The sequence below is a fragment of the Sceloporus undulatus genome, chromosome 8 (assembly GCF_019175285.1).
Source record: "Sceloporus undulatus isolate JIND9_A2432 ecotype Alabama chromosome 8, SceUnd_v1.1, whole genome shotgun sequence".
In the NCBI taxonomy this organism is placed as follows: domain Eukaryota; kingdom Metazoa; phylum Chordata; class Lepidosauria; order Squamata; family Phrynosomatidae; genus Sceloporus; species Sceloporus undulatus.
The window spans coordinates 18,914,413-18,933,263 of NC_056529.1; the positions used below are offsets into that span (position 1 = coordinate 18,914,413).

The 18,851-nt window shown below is 42.4% G+C and overlaps 1 protein-coding gene across 1 annotated transcript; it reads right to left on the bottom strand.

The window, feature by feature from the left end:
* Window positions 1-888: 888 nt before the first annotated feature.
* Window positions 889-18,298, bottom strand: COTL1 (coactosin like F-actin binding protein 1). Its single transcript, XM_042438118.1, has 3 exons — window positions 18,242-18,298; window positions 10,160-10,318; window positions 889-3,493 (listed from the first exon to the last, which is right to left on the bottom strand). Exons 2-3 carry the CDS (start codon window positions 10,268-10,270, stop codon window positions 3,383-3,385), a joined length of 222 nt encoding a protein of 73 aa, XP_042294052.1. The 5' UTR covers window positions 10,271-10,318; window positions 18,242-18,298; the 3' UTR covers window positions 889-3,382.
* Window positions 18,299-18,851: the final 553 nt, after the last annotated feature.

Sequence of the window (18,851 nt, forward strand, 5' to 3'; positions counted from 1 at the left end):
TAGTCGATAGTATATACGGTAAGTAAAAAAAGACTGGCTCAGTTGGTCACATCAGTTTCCTTTTTCTGGGCTTCTTTGCAATCTCTAGGCATTGTTAGGAGATGATTTGAGCGAGACATGTTTTGCTGCATCTTTGCAACTTGCCTGGCACATGGCGCATGCTAAAATCTAAGCTAATAGGAGAACATTTAGTAAGAAAACACACACACACATGCCCACTGGAGCATTAAGCATCCTTGCCGCTTTGAGCTGGAAAGATTAGGAGCATCTCCATGGGGTTCCAGACGCTGCGGTCGGCTCTGTAATCCGACTTAGATGTGCTCCAAGTCTCTGGGGTGTCGAAGAACATATGTTGGTCAAAGAGACTGCCATTCCCTCGATTGGTAGAAGTTACTTTTAGCTAAAAAGCAAAGACCTATTGGGACATTAGATGGAGAAAGGGGGTCCTCCTCAGTCTAGGGTGGCCACATCCATCATGAAACAAGAGAGCCAGGGCAGCCATAAAATGTGGCCAAACACACTTCAAGGTACAGATGCAGAAATGGACCCTTGGTATCTGCTGGAGTTTGGTTCCCAGATTCCCTGTGTGTACCAAAATCTGTGGTTGCTCAAGTGCCATTAAGTACAATGGCGTACCGAAATGGTGCTCCTTATATAAAATAGTATTCATCTCCCTACTGAGATGAATATCACAAACATTTACATTCCTAGCTGGGAGACATTTTCTTGGGGTGGCTTAAACCATCCGAAACTGAAATAAGACAGACACATAAGATCTGATGCTGTGAATTGCACTTGAAAGAGTACAGCTTTTCCTACAGCTTCCACTCATTCGTATCCAAGTGCAAATAGAAAGGAGACTAACAACAGCAACAAACCACAAGGGTCTAACCAACGCTATTGTGTATTTGTCTGAGAACCTCAGCAGCAATCGTCTCATGTGCGACAATATCCAAAACACAAACGCAGAGATAGATATATTTTTTGAAAAAGCCAACAAATGTACAAAACAGTACAATCAAAGGACGGGATCCCTTGCTTCCTCGCTCCCTGGTTTACTGCTGTTGTAGCAACTTTTAAAAATAGAAAGAAAAGCACTTTTCAAAACGAGGGAGTGAGAAGAGGAGGGAGGCAGAAAATAAACCGTACGGCACAGGATCCAAACAATTCTGTTAAGGCATATCCTATCCATATTCCTTTAAAAAAGCTGAAAATGAAGATTACGGATGGCATCCTGCAGTCTGTGGTTCCCAACCTCAGCTCCTCTCCAGATGATTTGGACTTCAGCTTCCATCGTTCCTGTTGGCCAAGTTGGCTGAGACTTCTAGGAGCTGAAGTCCAAAACAAATGAAGGACCAAAGCTTGGGAACTACTATGTAATGTTGCAAGCTAGACGTATGACCTGGTAACTGCTTTGCATTCACATTTGCAAATGGGGGCACCATTGCAGCAACTGCAAATGCCCCAGAAATCCACCTTTGAAGCCAGTCAGCTGTCTCAAGCGACAGAGTTTTGTGTTGCTGGCAAGTGGAGCATTGAAAGGTGGCATTGCCAGCCCCATGCCTGCAGTAAGCAATGATAAGAAAAGCACAAAAAGGGACTGTTACAACTCTATTCCACTGGCAGCTGCTCATGTCATCTTGTAGTCCCCTGCTTGCCAGCACTGTATAACTCTGGTGTTCAGGATGGCTGACTGGTTTGCAGTGGTCCCCAAACTCTGGTCTTCCAAGTGTTTGGGACTTCAGTGCCCAGCATCCCCGACCATTGACTGAGTTGCCTGAGACTGCTGGGAACTGAAGTCCAAAACATCCCAAGGATTAAGGTTTGGGAACTGCTGTGCTAAGGGATCAGATCAGGAGACGGAGCATACAATATCATAGCTATGCTTCTGGTGCAGCATCTTGGCCTCTGTTTCTTCACCTCTTCAACATTAATACATCTCAGTATTTCAGTGTATAATCCCTTTAAAAAAACAACACTGGCACTGGCTTGAGTCAATCCTAATGCTGTCGGGAAAATATTGCCAAAACATTATGAAAAATCCATCAGTTTAACAATATAATCCTACACTCATTCCTATGTGCATATCCTTGCAGCCTAGTGTCTTAACCTGCGTCCACACTGCAGAAATAATCCAGGTCGACACCACTTTAACTGCCATGGGTCAATGCTATGGAATGATAGGATTAGTAGGTTTGAGAGACATTTAGCCTTCTCTGTCAGAAAGCTCTGGTGCCACTACGGATCTACAAATCTTACTCAGAGAGCTCTAGCACTTCACCAAACTAGAAATCCAAGGACTCCATAAGATGGAGCCATGGCAGTTAAAGTGATACCAAAGCACTATAATTGTGTATTGTGAAAGAGAAGGCAGTGGGAGATGGTTCTAATATGCCTAGGATTGTATTGTAAGGTCTCCAAGTTATGTACCTTTATTTGGGAATACCAGTGAACTCTTATATGCATTTTCATTTGGGCGTAAGTATCACTGATTTTAAAGAGATTTACTTTTGAGGAGGCATGCAGAGGATTGTGGAGCAAGTCTCCCTGAATCGAGGCTTCATCTGCACTGCAGAAATAATGCAGTTTGACACAACTTTGACTCAAGGCTATGGAATGCAGGGATTTGTAGTTTTTTGTGGAACCATAGCTCTCCGACAGAGAAGGCAAAATATCTCACAAAACTACACACTGCAGAATTGCGTAGCATGGAGCCATGGCAGTTAAAGTAGGGTCAATCTGCATTATTTTTGCAATGCGGACACATCCCCATTTGGATTTACTTTTGAATAAGTAGTAATGCGATTGAACCAATTTAACCAATTCTAATTCTAACCAATTCTGCATGCCTGGCTTCTCATGGAAGAGTTCTGCAGGTTAGCCAAATGGAGGAAGGTGGAGAAGGCGCACTTTCACTAAAATAGCAATACCGATAGTACCAATGTCATTCCTAAGCCAGAATGGCAGACTTTCCAAAGCAAGTACAATGTGCCAAATGTCAGATCGGGACTTGGACAGGAGATGGCCACTTCCTCTACCATCTACGTCTCATAGCCAACATGCTGCGGATCGGAGACAAGCACCCAGGTAGGATTTGTTAAATGAGAAAGCAATTTTTAAAAGAAGGAGAAGGAGAAGAAAAGAAGTCATAACAAGAGATCAGAGACGAGAGAGAGAGATGCTTCGCTGGATGGAATGAGAAAGCTAGGTCCACTTTGGGAGCCGGCAACAGACTCCGAAGAAGACGCACAAAAGGAAGCAGCAAGGTCATCCTCTTGGTCATCCTCCCCCAGTTTTTTGAAGATAAATTGTGCTTTTTCCTCCCTCCTTCCCTTTTTTCCCGATCCAGGCAGGCGGCTTCAGGAGGCACCATGGGTTTTCTTTATTCTGCCTGTGCGTCATAGTTTGCACCCCCGGCTTTCTTCAGTTCCCCCTTGATGTAATCTTCGTCCAGTTCCTTGTGGTCGCTGATCACAAACTCTTTGGCAAAATTCTGCATCGGGAAGATAAGATTTTTCAATTAATAGACTAATTCGTCATTTCTATTCCACCTGTTTCTCAATGCAGGACTTAAGGCAGCTTGCAATGAGGCAGAGCTAAAAACCTGATGATGCAAACATTTAAAGACAAGCAAAGAAATTATTATTATTATTATTAATTAATTAATTAATTAATTAATTTGTTTTATTTATATACCGCTATTCCAAAGATCATAGTGGTGAACAGCAAGTAAGCTAATTAGCAAGTAAGCTAATTTGCCACCAACAGTCTGGGTACTCATTTTAGCAACCTCCTCGGAAGGATGCAAGCCTGAGTTGAGCTTGGGCCCTTTTGCTGGTCTTGAACTCGCAACCTTGTGGTTTCGAGTGAATGGACCCATCCTTCTCCCAGGACTGGGACTCAGGGCAGCTTATAGCATTAAAAAAGAGTGCAGTTTGGCACCACTTTTAAGTGCTGCAGCTCCATCCTACAAGAATCCAGGGATCTGTAGTTTTGGAAGGTCTTCAGCCTCCTCTGCCGAAGAGGGCCCATGCCTTCCTCAGAAACTACAGATCCCAGGGTTAAAGCGGTGTCAGAATTACATTATGAAATTGCAAAATTGCAGTGTAGATGCACCCTAAATCGCTGAAGTTTTATGCGAGTGTATTTTTGGGCAACTTGCATATTGCACTTTTCCAGCCCCAGACTCAGAGTGAGTCTACACTGCAGAAATAATGCAGTTTGACATCACTTTTAGGTGCTGTGAAGCTCTATCCTATGGGATACTGGGATCTGTAGTTTCCTGAGGCCTTTCACCTTCTCTGCCTATTATTATTATTATTAGTAGTAGTATTAGTATTAGTATTATTAGTATCCCACCCTTCTCCTAAGACTGGAACTCAGGGCAGCTTACAACATTAAAAAAACACCATACAGTTAAAAACGTACAAAAACAATATGTTAAAATAGGATTCAATGACTACAATAATGAAAACAAACTCAGTGCTAAAATATCAAATGCATTAAAACAATATAGTACCCCGGGTCATTATTTTAAACCATTTTAAATATCGTAAATCTTTTAAAATCATTTAAGACCATCAATCAGTCAATCATTTATTATTGCTTAGACCAAAGGCCATTTGCTTTCAAAGTGTTAAAATGCATTACATTATGTAGGAACAGCATAATAAAAGTACAACATTAAATAACTTACACAAGAATCTTCCACGTAAAAGATTTAAAATTGAATTTGGTTAAAGTATGGATAATAAAATTATAATTAAATGAGAGCATCCCCAAAGCAATCAACAATAATATTGGTAATATATCTTGCCCGAATTGTCATTGCTGCCAGGGCAAAGAGAGAAACCTTGCGAGTCAGGGAATGAATAAATCCTTTCTGAAACAGTATTAGAATCTAAACAAGGCAGAAGAGGTGCCAGGAATTTGTCTCTAGGTTCAGAATATAATGGACAAGAAAACAAATAATGAGACATAACAACATAAGAAAGAACAAAATATAGTGTCTACCCTTTCCCACAACCATTGGATCCAACATGGTCTGGGTGTTAGACTAAAATACTGGGGCTGCATCCACACTGCAGATTTAATGCAGTTTGACACCGCTTTAACCGCCATGGGTCAATGTTACAAAATTCTGGGGTTTCTAGTTTGTTGTGGCATTAGAGCTCTCTGACAGAGAAGGTGAAATATCTCACGAAACTTTGAGTCCCAGAACTCCGTGGCGTTGAGCCATGGCGGTTAAAGCGGTGTCAAACTGCATCAATCCTGCAGTGCAGATGCAGCCTAGGAGACCAGGGTTCAAATCCCTACTTGGGCACAGAGACCCACTCTCAGCCTCAGAGGAAGGCAACGATGGGGGAGCCTTTCTGAAATCTTGCTGAGAAAATCGCATGACAAGTTTGCCTTAAGGCCATATCCTAGTTTTTGTACAGCTTCTCCGTTCTGAAAAGTTAAAACATCTCTCTTGAAACTTGAAACGTTACAGTAAAACACGCAGATATTGTAAACCTACCCCTTTTTGTTTGTGGCCCTATCCACCACTGGAATCTGCCCCCCTAAAAACCTCTCCAAAATTGAATTTTGACGTCTGGCTGAACGAACATATCCGTTTTTGCTACAGATCTGACTCAGTTTCCACTTTGAGCCCTGGATGGCTGTCAACCACAAACATTTAGTATAACTTTAGTTTCACTGAGACATCGAAGAGGAAACGGATTCTCTTTTGTGCAGAAGCAACTTTCTAGTTCCTCTTGAATTCTGGGCATAAGACATACGCACTTCAGAGACGAGAGAGTCTCTCGGTTTGTTTCTTCCGCCCCCATCGCGCCGTGCTCCCTATACTGACCTCGGCCGTGCCCTGAGAATGAATTGCTGCCTTTGTCCTCCTTCCAGAACACATGGGTACCACAAACAAGCCTGACCATTGGGTTGGGGCCAGGAAGCGGAGGATGCTGCAATAACCTGAATTGCTCCACATAACAGTCACAGGCCAGGTTTGCGTAATACATCAAGCAAGCTGATAACAAATGCTGCATCTGCAAATGTTTGCAGTTGATTAAATGCCACGGAGAAACAGATTCCATACCCTCCAACTGTCACAGTTTGTAAGGGCAGTCTCAATTACTGTATATACTCATGTATAAGTCTAGAAATTTAAGTCAAAAATGGACCCCAAAACCCTGAGTCAACTTATCCAGAGGTCAATGTAAGTATTGTGCTTTAACTTTGATTTTAAAAGGAACTATCCCTTGGTGAAAAGCAAAATACTCTGTTCTGGAAGAACTGATTGCATGCTATTCTTTCCATCCATTCAGACTTTAGTGTATGGCTGAAGGAAGTTTGCAAGTTCTTTGGCATTGTTTTCCTTTCCATCATCCTTTATATCCTTAGTTACATGCCCCTAAGTTTTACCCTCGACTCATCCACAGGTCATATCAAAATCCATACTTTTGGCCCCCAAACCTGCCTTCAACTTATACATGGGGTCATCTTTTACTTGAGTATATACAGTAATCCTCTGGCATCCCACTTTTACAGCTTGTCCCAGCTTCTTTCTATCACTCTTTATCCTTTGCTTATTTTGGTTGCTGTAAGCTAAAATGCAAAGTGCAAAAGTAGTTTGCACTGAATTAACTCAGGAGGGGAAGAGGAAAACATTTGCAGAAGAATGGCTAGGCTTTTCCAGTAACTGAGCTTCTCTCCATCCATCCATACACATTTACAGGCATGTCACAGATATCAAATCATCTGCTCAAAACTGCATCTGCACTGCAGAAATAATGCAGTTTGACACTAATGTTCCATATGCATCTTATACACATAGCCTGAAGGTAAATTTTATACAATAATTTTACTAATTTTGTGCATGAAACAAAGTTGAAGCAATGCTTGCGAACGGATGACCAGGAGCATCACTGCCAACCAGTTCAAAACATCATGTCGGCGCTCAAAAAGCTTTGAATTTTGGAGCATTTCGGATTTTTGCATAAGAGATACTCAACCTGTATAATACATATATTTATGCTAACTTGGCTTGCATCTCACATTCAATTGTGTGCATTAATTGTTCCATGGTGTCCTTGTATTCTATTTGAGTTACTCAGTAAAGAGGCCTTAAGCCTAAAGGTAAACACGGATGGAGCCAAGGCGATTGTACCAGTCCAGCTGCTGATAAGATGGTTTCTTTTCTCTCTTTCTTCCTAAGAGCAAGCGTCTTCCTCCTGTCTCACTCTCAGAGATTAAGCAAGAGGACCAAGTCTCCCATGCAAGAGGTCAGCATTAAATACAGAGCCAGGAACAACTTTGTAAGCATGGAAGACATTGTTTGGTAGAGGGCCCTTCTCACAATGCTGATTTCCATGCTCCTGGCTCTGTATTTAATGCTGATCTCTTGCATATGCCCACATTAGTACTTTGAGGTCCACAAGATGATACTGAAAAGTGTGTGTGTGTTATCTCTCCCTCCCTCCCATGTGTGTACCTGCAAGTAACCTGTCAACATATGGCAACCCCCATAGATTTTCATAGAGTTTTCTTAGGCAAGGAATAGAGGGCATTTTGAAAGTTTCTTCCTTTGATGTATCACCTTCAGCACCTGGTATTCATGGGCCATCTCCTCTCCAAGGGCTAACCAGGGCTGACATTGCTTAGCTTCCAAGATCAGACAAAGGGCTCTCAGGTAGGACTTTGCTTTCAGTGGAAACTAACTACTAAGCTGTTTTTAATAGCTAAAAATAATAGTTAGTCACTCTGGCTTGCAAGGATGAAATTCAGGATATGTAGATTCCCATCCCTTCTCATCCTTCCACCTATTTTTAAAAGAGTGATCTGTTTTAATATTGTAATACCTTAATATCATTTTATCATTGTCCGTTTTGGTAGTTTTTAGTTAGTAGTGTGTTTTTAGACTAAGCCGCTTTGGGTCTCCATTCTGGGAGAAAAGCAGGATACAAATAAATATAATCGTTGTCGTCGTCATCATCATCATCATCATCCTTAGTTTAGATGTAAGCAACAATTCCCTCCAATGGGAAGTCAAAGGTTTTCATGGCTAGCATCTGTAGTTTTTTGGGGGCTTTTTGGGGCTATGGGGCCATGTTCTAGAAGAGTTTATTCCTGACGTTTTGCCAGCATCTGTGACTGGCATCTTCAGAGAATGCTGGCATGGAAGAGAGTTGGGTATGTGTGTGTATGTATGTATATATATGTATGTGTACACACACACACACACACACACACACACACACACTGTGTGACCCTGGGTAGGGAGGAGTGATTTCCATGTTAATATGTGCATTTTTCTGTTGGTGAACGGCAAGGCCCCGGGGTGGGAGGAACAGATGCTGGCAAAACATCAGGAATAAACTCTTCTAGAACATGGCCTCATAGCCCAAAAAACCCACAAAAACTATAGTTCCCTCCAATGTAAAAATGAAACAGATGATTCTGGTCTCCTGCTCACGGCTTGAAGAGAAACTTGCGAAATAAAAAATGCCCAGTTGCCTTGCATTTATTAACTACTGCCAACCAACCGCATGGATGGATGAACTCCATCAGGAAAGGATTAAACATTTCTGCCCAATGGTGAACAAGAGGCTGCTCCTCGGTCTAGTTAGCTATTAAGAGCAGCTCGCTAGTAAATTAGTTTGTACTGAAAGCAAAGCCCTACCTAGGAGCCCTTTGTCTGTCCAGTCATATAATATGCGCATTTAGGACTTTCCAGCCTGGACCACACAAGGCTGGTGATGAAAGAAGCTATTTACAACTCAGCCACTTTCTAGTCCTTCCTGAATCTTTGTTTGCAAAGAAAAGCCAGAGAGACTTTCTAGTTTGCTTTAGAGCCTCAGCTTGGGAAAGCTATTCTTCTGGATGACAACTCCCAGCATCTCCAAGGACTGCTGACCAGGGGATTCAAGGAGCTGTAGTCCAAGAAGGTAATTTCTCCAAGCATTGCCCAAAACAAAGGAAAAACTGCACACAGCACAATATTTTGGATGAACCGTCTTTTGAAACCTGAGGTTTAAAAAAAGGCATCCATACCATTTCTAAAAATGGCACCTGTGAAATATACCCAGGTTAGCTAATGATAGCAACAACAAAAAAAGATATAAAATAAAGTGACCTGGTGCCCTCTGGATGTTTCAGTCTGCCACTCCAACAAGCCTCAGTAACATCGTACCCTTCGATAGTTCCAAGATGAAAATGGGGGTATGTATGATTCGGATCGCAAACTGATTTACTTGTAAGTGGGAACAAGGCCATGGATGCTGAAGTCCAAAACATCTGGAGGGGCTCAAGCTAGGAATGGGAAAGGCAGCTATGAAAGAACTGGGAAAGATACTGAAGAGCAAAGGCATGCAACTGAGCACTAAAGTCAGAATCACTCCTCCCTACCCAAGGTCACACAGGAGATATATACCCCACTCTCTTCCATGCCAGCCACAGATGCTGGCGAAACATCAGGAATAAACTATTCTAGAACATGGCCACATAGCCCAAAAATCAACAAAAATCTAAAGTCAGAATCATAATTGTACAGACCTAAGAGCTGGAAAGTGAGACCTGGACAGTGAAGGGAGCAGACAGAAAGAAAACCAACTCCTTTGAAATGTGGTGGAGAAGAGGACTTAGGATCCCATGGACAGCTAAGGATACAAACAAATGGGTTAATGAACAAATCAGGGTTCTCCTTGGAAGCCAAGATAATCAAGTTGAGACTATCATACTTTGGCCACATCATGAGAAGGCAGGGATCACTAGGAAAAACAATAATGCTAGGAAAGGTAGAAGAAAAAGAGGAAGACCACAAACCAGATGGATACTCAATATAGGGGTTATTATGGGCAAGGGCTTGTAGGATCTGGGCAAGACTGCAGTGGAGGATAGGGATTCTTGGAGATGTCTCATCCACAGGGTCACCATGAGTCGGAACTGATTTGAGGGCAGCTAACAACAACAAACTAACTCATCCTAAACCTGTCCAATTAAAAGAACTGCATATTGCTTCCCTGTTTATACTCTGAGCCCTGTTCTTCTTCCTTTATCATCTCCTTGGACTGGAAGTATGTTGGGGCAGGGACAAGTCCTCCTGAATTTTGTAAAGTCCCATGTATATTCATGGTGGAACGACAAGAACAGCAATAACAACACTTGCCTGTACTACTTCTTTCACCAGAGTCTTGTCGGTCCCTGTTTTGGCTCTCTGGAGGCCGCTGACGTTCTCGCCGATCCATGTGATGAGGGCAAATTTGACCCGTTTGCTCATAGCATCTCCGGTGGTGAATCGGACAAAGCCAAACAACCGGATGTCATCTTGGTGAAAACAGAAGGGAAGACAATGGTTAAAAACCAAAGGAAAAGGCTTAGCCTTGCTGGTGAATTTCACAAAGCAGCTTGCAAAATTGAATAGAGCCACACAACCATTTGGGCTCAGGATGCATTTAGGATCACTTGGTCCAGACTGCAACAGAGAGAGAATTCCACAATTGTGGAAATAGCAAAGAAATCTGGATAGTGACCAATGAGAAAGGCTACCTGGAACCTTAAAATCCTAGATGCCCCCATTTCACTCCAAACTGCTGAATGCCCTCCAAGAGTTGTAGAATCCCTCCGGAGTTTGTCATACGGAGGGCAAAGTGGTAAATCCCATGCAGAAATGGGATTTTAAAATCCAGGTGTTGTTTGTCCAAATGGAAAGCTCCTTTGTACTTTCAGCATTTAACAAAAGTGAAAAAGAGCTGGTTTTGACGACTTTGCATTCGGGTTCTTTTCACATTGTTTCTCTTTCACCCAGACATCATTTGAAAAACATCCCTCAAATAGGGGTTTTCCCCCAACTTTCTGTTTGGGTTAACCCCAAACGTTGGCTGAAAAAAACCACGCAAATGCAGGTTGTTTTCAGTTTAAATTTAGTTTCTGCACAGGATTCATCCCATGGGATAAACTCCATAGAATTGAATTTTAAAGGTACTATCCATGGTGCGAAACCTGTTTTAGGGGACAGGATCTAGCACTTTGGGTAACTCCATTTAAAGATCCGATGGTTAAGCATTGTTAATATAAACTCTACAAAGGGGTTGGGAGACAATCTTCCTCTTCCAGGACCTTCTATGGATTGCATTAAGCTCAGAAATAAATGAACCTGCCCCACAAAGCCCCAGGAATGGCTGGATCTCCACTTCCAGTATTTATTTGGTAGAATTAAGGGAAAGGCAGCCACCAAAGAGATTTTCTCTCTCTCTCATCCCTGATCCTAGGCAAAACTGACTAGGAAGGAAATTTGGGAGTTGTAGTCCTGTCCATCTGGAGGAAATTCTGGCTTATATGCAATGCATGGTTTATTTTGCACTACATTATTATACCACATTGATACCACATTAATTTCTATGGCTGCATGCTACACTGTCTTGGAATTGGTCATCTGGCAAGGGACCATAGTGCTATGGCAGAGAATTCTAGATATCTCATGACGCTACAAATCCCAGGATGCCACAGGATGGCAATCTGAGCAATAATGAAAGTGCTACAATGGTGTCATGTGAAAGAGACCCTATACATCCGATATAGGCAGCCATCTGCAGAAACCCAATCGTCAAGAAGTGTTCTTGCATACATTTTTAATTCTGGGAAAGCTGGCAGTCATTTCTGCTCGAGGCAAAAAAGTTATCGTATAGAAACAACTTCTCCTTTTTACAGGGGAAATGAAACCGCATTTTGTCTCGCACCCACACCCTGCTTGGCATAAACTCCACATGCCCTTTTCAAGTCAAGTCTTTAAGACACAGATGGGAAGCTTGCAGCCCTTCAGATGTTGTTGCCTAGGGATGATGGGAGTTGTAGTCCCACCACACCTAAAGGACCTAAACTTTCTATATGAGAATGCGCTCCCTTGCTCTGGAATATATACCCGATACATTTAGATCAGCAATTGCATCCAAACTCCCTTTGCCACTAAAGCTAGGAATGTGACATTACAGAGTTTAGCAAAGTTACTTTTTTGACTCTTTGAGCTGGTCAGGCTGGAAGAGGGATTCTGGGGTCTGTTATCCAAAAATGTTACTTTGCCAAAGCTCTGAGAACAGGTAAAGCTTACAGTGCAATCCAACACAAAAGCAAATCCCAATACGATTCAAAACACACTGCAGAAATAATCCAGTTTCAGACTGCTTTAATTGCCTTGGCTCAATGCTAGGAAGTTCTGGGAACTGTTGTTTTGTAGGACATTTAGCCTTCTCTGTCAGAGAGCTCTGGTGCCACAATAAACTACAATTCCCAGGATTCCCTAGCACTGAACCAGGGCAGTTAAAGCAGTCTCAAACTGGATTATTTCTGCAGGATGTCTTGGACCTATGTCCAATGTGACTCATTTACTTCCTAGTCCTGGGCATAAGAATCATTGGGGGTTGCTGGATGTAGTTTGACTGCAACTCCCAGCATTCCTCACCATTGGCATCTGCAACAGCATCTGCAGGGCTACACAATCCCCATATCTGGACAAGGCATTGTGTGACAGATCGCAAGCGACAAGGCACTGTTTTCGTAGTGATACGAAAACAGAGACCTTCTCCTATCACAATGTGGCTTTATACACAAGCCAACACCTGAAAGGCACACGGTTTTTATCAGCTCTGTCAAAGTCCATTTCTCACTTATCAGGGGACCTTTTTTTTGGACACGTTGTTTCCTAGGTGTGAAGATCCGCCCAAGAGCAGCCAGTATACTTAGACCAGAGGTGCGCAAAAAGCACATCTCCGGATGTCGATGGGACTCCAATTCCCATCAGCCTTTCCAAGGGAAGGCAGTTGGCATCTATTTACTAGGCCTGCCTTTCATTTGACTGCAAAAGGTTCTGCAAAAACAGACCACCAATTGATGCCAACCCAGCTCCTAGTTTATCGACAAAATTGACAAAATAACAAACTCAAACGTATATTTCAAAACCCAATTTTTTTAATGGAGATATGATATTGTACTGATTTATTGGAGAGATTGTGTTTGTTAATCAGGAACACTGGGACTGAAGAAGTTAAGGAAACGGTACAAAAATGTGCCATCTCCGCATGATCTTTTCTACAAGTTGCCATATGATCTCCTCTACACATCTGAGATCGACAATATTAGTGAAGGACTTTCTTCAGAGATGCCAGCCACAGATGCAGGTGAAATGCCAGGAATAAACTCTTCTAGGACATGGCCACAGAGCCCAAAAACCCACAAAACCAATATACTAAGAGATCGGTTGGCATCAATTGGTGTTCCGTTTTTGTGACACTGTAATTGGGGTGGGTGCTGACTTTGTTTGTTGTAAAAGGGTCTGGGCATTATCCCCACAAAATATGTGAGAGCTTGGAAAGGATACTTTCCAAGTAATGCAATGGCTCTTAGCCCACAACATATATTAACACATTGGTTTGCATTACAGTTGTGCATATCGCACACACAAAAGCCTTCAAGAAAAGACTCTGCATTCAGCAGAATGAACTTCCCTGCAAGAATCATGTATTGCTTTCAGACTTCAGAAATAATTTACAACCTTGGAGCCCTGTGGGGTATAGGCTACTCCAACCCTGGTCTCTTCCAGACTATAAGATTACAACCCCTTGATACTACGTGCTTCAACTGCCAAGGAGATGTCCTATGGAATTCTAGGGTTTGTAGTTTGGGGAGGCAGTAAAGCTCTGGAGAAGTCTCACTACCCCAAGAAACTACAAATCCCAAGATTACTTAACAGTTATAATGGTTAAAGTACATACTTATGTTGACGCATTTACATATCGTACTGGAAAGAACCTGTCTTGGAAAAGGAACTCAAAGGCGAGATTTTCTTTTTTAAGAGCGAATCGACACCCAAGTACCAGATGTCCACCAAGAAGTGGAGGAAGCAAGTAAGATGGCATCTGTTTGACAGACTAGGGAGGGTTTGTCCTTTGCAAAGGAAAGGGATGGGAGGTAGGAAATGATTTGCAGACAGACAGGAACAGCCTGTCAATGAGAAACCGGACCACAGTCATGAGCGGAAGGAAGGTTTCTTTGCTTACAGAGACTTTACCCGGGAAAGCAAGCATGAAAGAGAAAAGGCTCAAAGTAACAGAGGACTGGAGGAAGATAGAAAAAGAAAGAAAGAAAGAAAGAAAGAAAGAAAGAAAGAAAGAAAACACAGTGCTAACCCTTAAAAGGCTCTCTTCCTTTCAGAATCATTGGGCTATAAAGCAAGACATGGAGTCCTTTTCACACTTACAGAAAAGCTTATAGCACAGTGGGCCCTTGGTATCCGCTGGGGTTTGGTTCCAGGATCCTCCATTGATAACAAAATCTGTGGATGCTCAAGTCCCGTTATATAAAATGGTGTCCCTTCTATAAAATGGAAAATCAAGGTTTGCTATTTGGAATTTATACTTTTGGGGGGAATTTTTTTCAAGCCCTGGATGCTTGAACCCATGGATAACAAAGCTTATCATATACACATAGGACCAGAAAAGAAACTGGATCCATACCTACAATCCTATGGCAGATCCAGGGTCCATTTTGCACCCTGGATTGCCCCTCCGTTGGATTGTTCCAACAATTCAGAACGGAGTAACTCAGAGCGAAGGGCTTCTTCTTTTCTAAGAAGCCAAAGGAAATAAGATTCTCGGGTGTCCTTGTCTGCTCTGGCTGAACATACTACTGTACTTCTTGAATGGAATGCGTTCCGATACTTGAAGCATGAGTGAACAATAGAGAAGCATGCCATGTTCTGTCCTCTGCTTGCTTTTGGTTCATGGGAAAGGTGCGTAGCTATAGTAGTTTGCTAATACAGATACTCTGCATAGGAAATGTAAAGGGGAACTCGAGTTCTTGACTGGGGGAAGGGCAACCTGACTGCGCTGCTGGAATAAATCTGTTTCATATGGAGCCATTCATGGAAAAGATTCATATGAAAGTCATTCATCAGCGCTGTCTGTTTCGGAGACAAAGCCTCCCGCATCTCTCCGCTTTCCTGCTGAGCTGTTTGGCTTTTGCTTTGTGCTTTCTGAATCTTAAAAAAAGGCTAGCAGGAATTGTTCTCCCAGGCAAAAAAATAAGATTAAACAAATAAATAAAAATGCAATGACTTGCCTTTCTCTCAGAAGGTAAAAAGCAGAGCCAAACCCAACTGAGGCTCTGCAAATAAACAGAGGAAGTGAATAAGGAAAGCAACAATCAGAAGGTAGGGCACTTTGCTCCAAAGGTAGACAAGGTTTTATATACACATATAATAAAGACATTGCTCTGCACAATAGGACATTCTTCGTGGCCTTGGGAAGAAAGATCCTGGGAGAGGGATGGTCTCTGTTGTCACAATCTACTTGCAAGCCTACAGGCTGAGCAGGCATTATAAGGCTGCAAAAGCAAGCAAACAGAGAGGCCAGGCTAGCCTCCAGATTACAGCATCGCTGCTCTCTCCAAACCAGCTTTTTCTCAGCCAAACCCAAGCAGCTGTGATTCAGCTTTCCTCATGGATATGCATACACACTCACACTGCTATACACACACATACACACAATTGCAGTATTCTCCCGCTTCCTTAAAACAAGGATTGGTTTCAGCCTCAGATTTTGCAAGCGGGTGGGACAGGCACCAAAAAGAGCATACTGTGTATATATTCATGTATAAGTCTAGAAATTTAGGTCGAAAAATTGTCCCAAAAAACCTGAGTCAACTTATCCAGGGGGCAATGCAAGTACTGTATCTTAACTCTTAGTTAAAAGAAGGTACCGTCTCCTGGTGAAAAGCAAGAGTATAATATGTGAAGCACCGACCCCCTCTACTCTCTCATCCATCCAGTCTTAAGAGTAAGCACAAAGAGTTATGTCTGCTAGACCTTCGTACGTTCTTTGACATCGTTTTGCTTTGCTTCATCTTTTAGAACCTTTGCTATATGACCCTAAGTTTTACCCTCGACTTATCCACAGGTCATAGCAAAATCCATAATTTTGGCCCCCAAACTTGCCCTCGACTTATACATAAGTTCAACTTATAGTCGAGTATATATGGTACCCTCCCATAGTTCACAAATGAAAAATGGAGGCGCATGCAGCCAAGCCACATTACAAGGTGGTCAAGAAGGTGGTCTAGGATTGCAGAGGTTATTAATGAGGAAGAACAGAGGTTGCAACAGTTTGCTTATGCTGGGAAAGCATAAGATTCAGCCTTCTTCTTCTCCTCTGCTCCATGCTGAATTAACTGAATGCAAACTCTTGGGAGAATATGGAAGAAGAATCTCCAAACTGACAGTGCTGCATCTTCATGTATGTGCATGCACACAGTGGCAAAAAGTTATTTATTCTTCCCGTTTCATAGATTAGGAAACTGTAGTGGAGATCAGCTTTGGAGACGTGCATTAGTACCTGTCCAATATCTTACTGCAAGAGCTACATGTATGTCAGTTTCCACCTTCATTGTGTATAAGAAATTGTAGGCAACTAGCAACAATGAGGAACCTGGTAATTCAAATGAAGGAATGAAACTGACAAACTCTTTGCATACGTTGTAGCATCTACTGCTGCATCCAGTTGCACTTCAAGACAAGAGTCTTTAGACAGAAAATGTGTACAATGTGATTTAAGGAGAAACCCTGAATGACTTGTGCAAGATTTTATAGATCCAGTATTCAAAGCACTTTGAAACAGTATCTGGATTGGATGACCCTTGGGGTACCCTACAACTTTATGAGTTTTTGACAAGCTTCTCAATTTTTACCTATGAAAACTGGATGTATAGAAGTCAGTTGGCTGGACACTAGCACAAGGCCTTTCCTGCAATTTCCAGAGCTTGGCAAATGCAATTTGGGGGACTGGACCTCCCAGAGTCCTTCAGCCAACATGGTTTGTGGCCATCCCATGGCTTACAGTTTTGGTAGAACCCTTTAATAGGATGACCACATTGTCCCAAAATTGCCAAGCTTCCCGGTTCTGTGGGATCTCTCCTTGGACACGTTGGGTGACTCTAATAAAAGGTATTAACCAGATTTGGTTGATTGGTTTTGCTTTTATTCCTGCACAACTTCTTCAATTACAGTTTAGCATTGGGAAAAAGAGAGTCAGTGTGGTGTTGAGTGTAGGCCACTGAGAAACCAGGGTTCGAATCCTTGCTTAGCCATGGAAACCCACTGGGTGACCTTGGGTAAGTCATACTATCTCAGCCTCAGGCTCAGTCCAGAAAGGAAGGAAGGAAGGAAGGAAGGAAGGAAGGAAGGAAGGAAGGAAGGCACACAATGGTAAACCACTTCTGAAAAAATCTTGCCAAGACAAAACCCTGTGATCTGTTGCTTTGGGTGACCTAAGTAGAACATGACTTGAAGGCATCAAACGACACAAAAGAAAGGGAAGGAAGGAAGAAGGAAGGAAGGAAGGAAGGACGGAAGACAACCTACATCATGCAACAAGAGTCCAGGAAGGAAGGAAGGAAGGAAGGAAAACTATATTACTGCAAAAACGAGTCCGAAAGAGAGGGAGGGAGGGAGAGAAGAGAAGGAAGGAAGGAAGGAACGGAAGGAAGGAAGGAAGGAGAGGAAGGAGGAAGCACAGGCAATGGTAACCACTTCGACCAATTTGCCAAGACAACCCTGTGATATGTTTGCTTTAGGGTCTCACCCTAAGTCACTTGAAAGACATACAACTGAAACAGAAGAAGGGAAGGAAGGAAGGAGGAAGGAAGGAAGGAAGGAAGGAAGACAACTACTCACTGCAAAAAAGAGTCCAGGAAAGGAAGGAAGAAAGGAAGAGAGGAAGGCAAACTATATTACTGCAAAAAGAGTCCAGAAAGAAAGGGAGGGAGGGAGAGAAGGAAGGAAGGAGGAAGGAAAAAGGGGAAGGAAGGAAGGAAGGAAGCGAGGAACACAACTACATCACTGCAAAAGAGTCCAGAAAGGAACGGAGAAGGAAGGAAGGAGAAGAGAAAGGAAATAGAGAGGAGAAGGGAAAAAAAAGAAGTAATTTCTTGTTCTTTGGGATGGGAGGACTAAACTACTCCTTCCGCAATTTAAGTGCAAGGTCAGAAAAAAACCAAAAGAGGATTACGCTGGATGAGATCATTCCACCCGCTTCTTGCACAGACCTGGGTGAGATCATGAAAAAACCAGACATCCAAATGATCATGAAAGAGGAGACACCGGGGGAGGGGGAATATACAAAACTCCTATTTTACAAGCAACGCTGCTCTCCTTTCAGCCTGCAGCAGTGACATCATTGCTCAAAGAAAGTCAACCAGGCCTTACTGTACATTGCTTTTTTGTAAACTCCTCGTAATCCACTCCCTGGTGTCCAGGAACTATCGTTGGGCCGTCATACTTGAAACGTCCACCTTTGGAGAGAGAACAAAACGGGGTGGAAGGACATTGGAAATATGCTTTTCTTTTGTTTCTTTTAAACATCTAGGTTTTCTATGTCGATTGACAAGTCATATACAAAGATGGACAAGTAAGACCAGAATACTGTATCACAAGATAACAGTAAAACAACTAAGTTGTGATAAATACAGAGGAAAGGAAAGGGTTCTACCAGTGTTGCATTTCCATAGATTTGAATGGATTATTATAGGATTAACTGTGCCGGATAAACATAAAATCAACTGCCTTGAGTCCCAGTTTTGGAAGAAAGGCAAAGATACTGTTAATAAGATTAATACTATGAATACTAAACGTTAAAAAGGACCCACAGGTTTTGCAAGAGAAAGATTCAAGTGACTCTGTGTGGAGGCTTTTGTGTGTGTGCCGCTGCATGCATGAAGCAATTTTTTGATAATTAACTTTGTGTTGGCCATTTCTCTCTCTCTCTCTCTCTGTCTTACACATACATCCATACACACTACTAATCCACATAATGAAC